Raw genomic sequence first — 8,815 nt, 5'->3', positions numbered from 1 at the left:
AACACAATTACTGCTGCTGCAAACATCTGAGATGGGGGCAAGAGGGCAAGGGGAAATTTCTACCTCTCTTTCGTATTGACTGATTTCCAGCAATCCCCCAGAGAGCACGAGAGACTCGGTCCTGCCCCCACCAAATGGGGTACAGGCAGTAAAAACTCCCACAGGCCACTGTAACCCCTGGCCGGGGGCTTCCCAGGGCAAAGGCAGCCCTGGGCGGCTTCATGTGTTGGATGACTAAAACAGTTCCATGTATGTGTATATCTTTATATATACAGCATATAAATATATATACACACACATACTGTATATATACACACACACACACCTAGAGTTCTCAGTATATAAATAAACACACGTTGGTGCGAGATGGGATACATTCAGCAGCACCGAGCCCCCCTCCCTGCTCCCATCTCTCCTCCCTGCATCCCATGCCCCAGTACAAACCAGTCGGTTTCGGTTTTTCCCCTCCTGGCAGGCAGAGCTGCTCCTACCCGCTCACTGAACCTCGACCTGTTGGCCCTCCGCAGCCCACCTTAACAGCTCACCCCTTTTCCAGGCCAGCGTGAGACCCTCTGGGAAGGAAACTCAGAGCCGCAGGCAGCACGAACCCGAGTGACAGAGCAAAGGATGCCCCCGATAGCCCCTCGCGAAGACTCCCGAGGAGCAGAAAGCCATCATTACAACCATTCCTGGGGGTCCTGCGTCGGCCTGCACAGGGTGCCCCGAGGGGCAGCGAGCGAGGAGAGGGGCTGCGGCCATGGGGCTGTCGCTCACCCCGCCAGCACGTGCGCCCGGCTGGGCCGCCGGCCGCTCCGCCTTCAATCAAATGCTTCTCTGTGCAGAAAAAAAAAGTGATAGTAATAAATGAAAGTCGACAGATTTTAATTTTTTTTTTTTGCACAAAGACTTTTTTTTTTCCGTTCCGTTTGGTTTGTTTTTTTCGTTTCCCCTGCATTTGATTTTGGTTCTGTTTCATTCCCAGGCGTGGCGAAGAGCATGCATTGGAGAGGGCAGGGCGGAGGGGGCTAAGGAGAGGGCAGCTTCTAGCACTTATCGTCTTCCTCGGTGTCGCTGAGCACGTCGATGCTGGCCCCGCACATCATGCCCTGCCCTGCCCCTCGCCTCCTCCGCCGGTAGTGCCCGTTGGGCATCTGCCAGCTGTGCCGCAGCGGCGGCGCCGAGCCGATGGTGTTGGAGCGGCCGAGGCTGGTGGCGACGGCCGCCTCGAAGGTGAGCGTCTCCTCCTCCCCGCAGTCCGAGGCGTGCGAGTCGTCGTGCAGGGCCAGGTAGGGCTCCGAGATGTAGCGCTGCGGGGTGGATTGCCGGCTCTGCTTCCCCTGGGGGGAGCTGGAAGACTCGGTCAGGCAGGCAGCGTTGGGCTCCAGGGCCTTGGAGAGCAGCGGGGACCCCCCCTCGCTCTCCTCGGGGGGCGGCGAGGCGTCTCCAGCGTGCCGCAGCATGGAGGCATAGGAGAGGAGGGGACGTGGCTTGGGGGGCACCGGCGGGAGCTGGCGGCGGCCTCGCCGGGGGGTGCTGGTGTCCGAGATGGAGGGGATGGAGCTTTCGCTCAAGGAGCCCGTTCCCTGCAACGGCACCGAGACAGAGGCCACAAACTCAATGTAGGAAGAGTTGCTAACTGCTCTTTAGCTGCTGGTCGCTCTACAGGCAGCTTTCTAAGGACAGATCATCTTCGTGGGCTTGAAGCACGCTCAAGCACTTGCATGTCCGGGTTTTTGTAGCTGTGATGCCTTGACCTTGGCTCAGAGCAGGCACCGCAGTGGTGGGACCAGCCTGAAGCTGCAGAATCCGCTAGAGACCTGCTCATCTCCTGAAATGCACTGCGGGCTGCCTCAAGCAGCCCTAGCCCTTGCAAGGCACCAGCGCTACGCTCAGCCCCACAGGGGACATGGACGGGGAATGCCGTAGCAAGGAGAGGCAGTGGAAGCTCCCAGGGTTTGGGTTTATCTCCCTGGCTTTGGCAGGGAGCTTTTTCTAAGCCTCCTTTTGCACTCAGACAGGGGTTTGTCACCCAGACAGGCTCCCACAGTACCTACCTGCCTGTTGGGTGTCTGCGACCTGCCCTCGCTGGGTGACCGGGACTCACGCCGCCTCTCTGGAGATTCGTCGTGCGCCTGGGGACTCCTCTCCTCCGAGTTGCAGCGGGAGATGTCCGGGGACAGCAAGTGCTTGCGCTCTTTGGATCGCCCCCGCTCCCTGCCGCCTGAGCGATGGCCATCAGACCTGTGGCCTGCAGAAAACCGAGTCAGGCCCTGTACCCCCCTGCCCAGAAACAGGGGCGAGGGGGAGACAAGGCTTTGCTCCTTCTCTGCACTGGCGTGGGACCGCCAGCAGAGCACCACAGGCCCATGCAATGTGTGGCCTCCAGGCAGCTTGGAGCCGGGTGCCAAAACAGCCTCTCGCCTGACTGCCCCGTCCTTGCCCCACTCACCCGAGTCGGCGTTGAGGCGTCGGGCGGAGAGCTGGAGCGAGGAGTGATAGCTGCGCCGGCGGGACTTGTAGGTGTTCTCGCTGCTCCGCTCCATGGAGAACTCGTCCAGCCAGGAGCTGTTGGTGCGCTTGTCGCGGATGGTGGAAAACGATCGCCGCATGGAACTAGTGTCCGTGACCACCTGCAAGCAGGCCCCGGGGCCGGCCGGGGCAGGGGCATTAGCGACAGGGCAAGGGGGCTCGGAGGAGCTGCTCTGCAGGAGAGTGGTCAAGCAGTTACCAATTCACCCGTGATCGCTGTCACACCGGCCACTGGGTTAGCTCTTTAGTACGACGGGGAGATTTGGGGGGCATGGGGGCCTGGCACAGCCCCCCCCAAAGAATCTCAGCACAAACGAGTGGCAGGAGACTGTGACAGGAGGAAAGGAGGCGCCATGATGTGTTTTAGCTTTTGTGCTTACAGGTTTCCCTGCCCCAGTCGGCTGCTAACTGTGCTCTGAAAGCAAAGTGAACAACCTCACCTCAAGCCAAGGCGCTGAGTCTTAGAGCAAGACCAGCAGCAGACCCACCAGGCAGGGAGACAGTGGGGATATAAGACCATTGCCCCCAGAGCTATCTCAGCACCACCGCCTACTTTGAAAACTGGGGACTGAGCAGTGCAAACAGAGATGTCCAAGAAGAAATCATTAAGAGAGGGGGGAGAGGGCCTTGGGTCTTCAAGAAAGTGACTTCAGGCGCTGGGTGTTTATTTTCCCAGTCACTACCACTTTTTCAGACTCCTCCCTGGCCCTCCTCTATGCCTGAGCTGCCTTCATCCCCCCTTGCTCTATGACCCCTTTCCCTTGCCTTTCCCCTGTATGCATTCCCTCTTTCCTTGCTCTTGCTGTTGTTTTATTGTCCCATCAATCCTTCCCTCTCCTTTTTTTATCTCCTCCATTCTTCTCCCTCCTACCTTCTCCCCTTCCCTAACCTCCCTTGTGTCCTCAGATGTTTTGCGCACAACATCACCTCCTTATATATTTTATTTTGTTTTATTTTAGCAACTTTTTCCCTCTCCAACCTTGGGATCATTCTCTCCTTCCTGTCTCTCCCTTCCTGCCTCCTCATGCTATACCCCTTCTGCTCTCATCCCCTTTTTCTGATAATCACCCCCATTGCTGAATGGTCAAAGTAGTCCAAACAGAAAACCTTCCCTTCCTCTTCATATTCCTCCAAAGTGCCACTACAGACAGGCAATGTAATGTTGTATGAGCACAGATGCAAGAGCCTGGTGCTTGTACCACCACCGTTATGAGAAAAGAGACCCTGAGACCTCACAGCGAAAGGCTGCAAAACTGAACCCCATGAAAGCTTTTGTGTCTTGGTCAGAGCTGAATACAGACAGAACGACAGAGAAACCAGGCAGACAAACAAGGAGGTGAAATGTAGCCTGGGTTCGCCTGGACAGACTGTCCAGGGGCACAGGCAGAGATGTGTGTGTTGGGACAATGCGAAAGGAAATAAAAGGCTTCATCATCTGGGAGATCATCTTAGAGCTGCAGGGACTCTTCAAACCTGTGTCTGCAGCACGGACTGATGAACCCAGCCAGCGCCCAGGGCTGTAGGAAAGGAGGGGTGTCCCACAGTGTGGGGACCACACAGCAACATCCCGGCAGGGCCCTGCTCCACCATGGACCTTCTGCGTGAGCCTTCCCTTAGCTGCTCTCTGCTGCTGTCCCCACCGTAGAGGGGAACAGCAGCTCTCTCCTCCTTGTGAAGCAACCCGAAGATGGAGAGATGCTCTGATAGCAGGTCAGTGGGGATCCAGGGGGCTTGGAGGACATTCTCAGCGCAGGGAGAAGCACCAGTGTTACCTGGTAGGCTTTGCTTGGACTCGGCATCCATGGGGGTTTTCCTTGGTTTTACCTGGGGATCCACAGTGAGACGAGGCATGGAGGAGGCCCTCCCAGATACAGCGTGGTCCTGAGTGTCCACGGGAAGGTAGTTGCCACGGTTAGAGGGCTGCACTCTTTGAAACTCCCTAACCTCTGGCTCCTGGAAACAAAGACACAGCCAAACTCTTGGGATTCGGTTGGAGCAGGACAGCACACTTCTGCCGGTGTCTGTAGGGGACAGCCCAGGTCTCTCACAGCTTGGCAACCAGGGGCAGATTTTAAGTTGGCCAAAAAGTAACTCTAAGAAATATTATTAGTCATGTTGTAACTGAAAAGTAATTTCCATTTCACAGTCCACTGCAGGCAAGCCCAGAAATTGAGTTTGAGGCTCTTGCCCACCTGATGTTCAATTCATCTTACACTGTATTCTTTCAACAATGATACTGAAAACCCTGCCTGGATTTTGGTAACCCCCCGAAGGCCTAGACTCTAACTCCTTCTCTTTTTTCAGGATAGGATCACATGGGATTTTATCTGAACCTGCTTTAAAGGCTTTCTGGCCACATCCCAATTAAAAGAAAGAATTCCAATTGCGGCATCTCTGTGTTTTGGTTAATTCCCAATTTGAAGGACTCTCTTGATCTGGTACAGGAAGCAATGCCAAAGAACTATAGAAATTAGCAGGGCGTGACATCAGAAATGTGCAACTTTGCTGGAAGGCGACACTATGAGGGGGGATCTCAGCGTCACTCCTCCCGGCCAGCGTGCACTATGCCAGTGGGCTGCAGTCACCGTCTTGGCCAGAGGGCGGGCGAGCGGTTGGGGCAGATGGGGTGTGGAGACAGCATGTGTGTGTGGTACACAACTCACAGAGAGTACTACAGACTCCGGGGGACACAGATCGGGCCGGAGATGTACAGTGATACAATACTGCAGTCCAACAAGTGTCGGGGTGGTGCATGAATGCACACACACAGACATGGAAATATATATATATAGAGATATGTATATATATACACACACACACGCACAGAGACACTACTGCTGCCGACCAGCAGGTGTGTGGGGCCGGAGGGCTGTGTTCCCGTTGGTGACACAGTTTCACAGCTCAGTTTGGATCAGGGACATCAGCACTGACAACAAAATGAACATGAATCCGAAAACATCAGATACCATCACTCAGCATGGGATAACCCACTGAAATGAGCACTCAGTGAAAAAAAGAGCAGCCTGTGAAGAGAAGGATATTTTACTGCAGGACATCAAACCGCGGTCACAGGTCTCAAGAGGTTGCAAAAGCACTTGCTACTGTTTGGTGCCAGTGGCACAGAGCCAAGGCCGACCCAGGGCTTGCTGCATTCCCGTTGCTCAGGCAGAGGTGACGGGCAGGAGCCACAGGTGGGGAAACCAGTGAATGTTCATCCCCTGTTTGGATCTGTGCGTGACCCAAAGGCTGTCATTGCCCCTGCTGTGCTCACTGCGCCTCACCCTGTCCATGCCACAGCCATAGGAAGCAGCATTTCACCTCAGTGGTGATAGACCTAGACCTCCCCCTGCCCGCCAGCATCCTTGTGGGCACCACAGGAAAGCACTCGTGAGGCGGTGTGTGACTTTACCAGGGACTGGTGCTCCTGGAACTGCCCATGCGTCGAATCCATGCATGCCAGCTGGAAAATCTCCTGCGGCGAGAGTGGGCTCAGCGAGGGAAACCCACTACGGCTGCTCCTGCAAAGAGAGTCCAGCTTCAGGGAGACCACGAGCCCGGTGCTGCGATCACTGGGTAACGCTTCTCCTGCGACTCCCCTTGCCAACCCCCCCGCACTGTCGAGGTCAAGAGCCCCAGGACAAATATCACGCTCCTTGGAGAGCTGAACGGAGCTGAGTGGTGGTGTCCAGCCAGGAGAGGGCACCAGCCCCCCAGAGCCCACGGCAAAAGAGGCCCAATCACCTGTGCAGCCAAGGTGACATCCCAAGGTGACTGCCAGCAGCTCGTGCTGGCTCCCCTGCCCACCCTGCACCACTGTGGGACCTCCTGCTGAGCTGCTCCAAAGCTGTCTGTGGTTCAAGAGCTACAGTTTGGCCATCCCAGCTTGTTAAGGAGGACCCTATTTACTTAGTGCAGTAGCTCATGTGAAAAGTGTCCACCTCACGGGAGGATGGGAGGAAGAAAAGTCTTGGTGTTGTCCTGTCAGCCAGCATTCAAATGGGAAGGACAGGGGAATTCAGAGACAGACCCAGAACCACGTGCCATGTGCTTTGCACACTCATCTCAACCAAGGAGACACTCCTGGGCAAACAAGAGCTTTGTGCTGGGAGATTTCTGCCCAAGGACTGGATTTTCTCTGCTCTAGGTAGCTCTACTACCCCTCACACATCTCCAATGCCAGCTCCATAAAACAAAATGAAAGCTGCAGGTACAGAAAAGCTACAGGAATACCTGTCCTATTCTCAAGACAGTACTCACAGGCCCGAGAGGGTGTCCTGCTGGAGATAAGGCAGAGCCTTAGCATTTGAGATGATTTCTTGCGGCAAAGAGGAAGGCTCCATGCGCTGGAACATTGGAGCATTTTTCTGTATTGAAGAAAGGAAGAACCTGAGCCTGTATAAAATGTAGAAGAACGTCCAGTGCATCACCAAATAAGCCCCCTTTGCTTGGAAAGGTGACTGTGTTCTTGTTCTCTGTTGGTGACTGAGGATATTCTGCACACATCTGTAGTCACCTATATGCCCCAACCTGTACTGACATCCTTGTCCCTCAAAGTAGCTACCCAAGCCCACTCAGCCAGCAGCCCTGTGCTTTGCACTGTTCCCCAGGAGTCTGGGAGAACCTGATGGGAGGTGACACCACATTAAAGTGCCTGAGACCTTGGCATGGTCCAGAGCTGGAGGGCATCACCTTTCCAGTTGTCTCCAGCACAGCACCAGCCAGCTAGGTGCTGAGCATCCTTTTAGCAGGGATGTGGTATGAAGCAGCAAACTCCCCGCAGCACCGTCCCTGTGAGGATGCTTTGAACTCACCCATTCTGCCCATCTTGTGCTGCTGTTGAACCTCACCTGTTCCTCCAGCTGCTGCCTCTGCTTTTTCGCTTTGCTCTGCTTGTAGTAATCCATGATCATCATGGCTGCATATATTTTGCCAACAGTCAGGTCAGAGGCTGAGTGCATAAAAGGGGAAGAAGGAGGGATACTTGTGTTTTAAGAGAAACAGCAGGTCTGAAGGCATATAGTGCTGACTCAGGAAGAGACCTGATGCCAGACATCTTGGTGACCCTCAAGCTTTGCTCTCTGCTCTGAGGGAGAGAGAGCTAAACACTCAGACACTCTGGAGGGAGCTGAAATGGATGAAGACGGCTTTAAAGCATCATAATAAAGCACCAAAATGCATATCCTTGTTACATCATCAAATGTAATGGAGCAAGCGCTTCTCAGCCTCCTGCTTCTATATGCTCCAGAGATGACTTATAGGAGACTGGATTTGGCAAGAGGGGAGCACCGCATTTTTCAAGAGGGTTAACAAGCAGCCAGGCAGAGCAGGGCAGAACTAAGCTTGTATTAGCATAATCCTTTCCCCTCTTCTCCCCCAGCTGGGGATTGGTCTGCTCCCTACCCGGTTTGGGAAGATGCTGATTCAGGTATGACAGGAACTTGACAGTGATGACATGCCATGGGAAGACTCACTTTTTGGCATGGGTACCAACAGGTCAAGCACTTTCTGGGACAGATGAGGCCAAATGGTCAGGATCTCCTTTTGAAGCTCAGAGTCCAGCTGCTGCCAGTCGGCACCACCTGGAACAGCAAGGGACAAAAAGCCCACGTACATTAACACCCAGCACCAGAGCCCAGCTAAACATATTCCTTTCCAATCCTGAAGCTAAGCTCGCTTGCATCAACAAGCTGCAACCAATTCTTCGGGCTGGGAGGGCCATCTCGCATCAGTGAGCCCAGTCTCCCGCTCTTGCAGGCACACTTTCCTATCATCCCTTCCATATGTGCCTCCATCTCCAGTCCCCTGCCCTCCCACTCAAAGCTGCCATCTTCAAGCTCTCCTTGGGTCCGTCTCTGCAGCTCCAAACCCACTCCAGCCCACACACACCTGCTGCTGCCCCACTTTCTTTTTTCTGGTAAGTGGATCATGTGCTGGTGAAAGAGCAGCTCTGCTTGGTTGAAATCCTTAAATTCTCATAGATACTGTGTAGGGAGGAGAACGCAGCTCTCTGGCCAGCAGTGAAGGGATTCACCGAGCTGTGGGAAATCCAGGCTCAAAGGGAGAGACCCAAGCCCAGAGCAAGGGAACTTGGCTAAGCTAAGAGACCCAGGTTCAAATCCCTGCTTTATCTAGATAGGGCTTGAACTTGGTTTTTTGTTTGTTTGTTTGTTTTAAAGATGCAGGGAGGTCTCTGAGCACTGGGATTTTGATGATCTTGCCCTAGATTGGATTTTCTTCCAACAGTTGAGCTTTTACCAGGGGAGACTTTTTGAAAATTGGATGTTTC

General features: G+C 54.3%; 1 protein-coding gene across 1 annotated transcript in view; it reads right to left on the bottom strand.

Moving 5' to 3' along the window:
* Positions 1-464: 464 nt before the first annotated feature.
* The window catches only part of CACNA1E (calcium voltage-gated channel subunit alpha1 E), a 106,003-nt gene continuing 97,652 nt past the window's right edge, over positions 465-8,815 (bottom strand). Inside the window, exons 39-46 of the mRNA XM_067300616.1 lie at positions 8,001-8,108; positions 7,377-7,477; positions 6,787-6,893; positions 5,939-6,047; positions 4,354-4,482; positions 2,450-2,630; positions 2,055-2,248; positions 465-1,583 (exon numbers count right to left, since the gene is read on the bottom strand). Coding sequence (XP_067156717.1) covers positions 1,044-1,583; positions 2,055-2,248; positions 2,450-2,630; positions 4,354-4,482; positions 5,939-6,047; positions 6,787-6,893; positions 7,377-7,477; positions 8,001-8,108 — 1,469 coding nt within the window. The 3' untranslated portion in view covers positions 465-1,043. The remainder of the gene's footprint in view (positions 1,584-2,054; positions 2,249-2,449; positions 2,631-4,353; positions 4,483-5,938; positions 6,048-6,786; positions 6,894-7,376; positions 7,478-8,000; positions 8,109-8,815) is intronic.

Source organism: Apteryx mantelli, chromosome 8 (assembly GCF_036417845.1).
Source record: "Apteryx mantelli isolate bAptMan1 chromosome 8, bAptMan1.hap1, whole genome shotgun sequence".
Lineage (NCBI taxonomy): Eukaryota > Metazoa > Chordata > Aves > Apterygiformes > Apterygidae > Apteryx > Apteryx mantelli.
The sequence above is the reverse complement of the archived record's forward strand: the minus strand, read 5'-3'. Positions and strand labels throughout refer to the sequence as shown.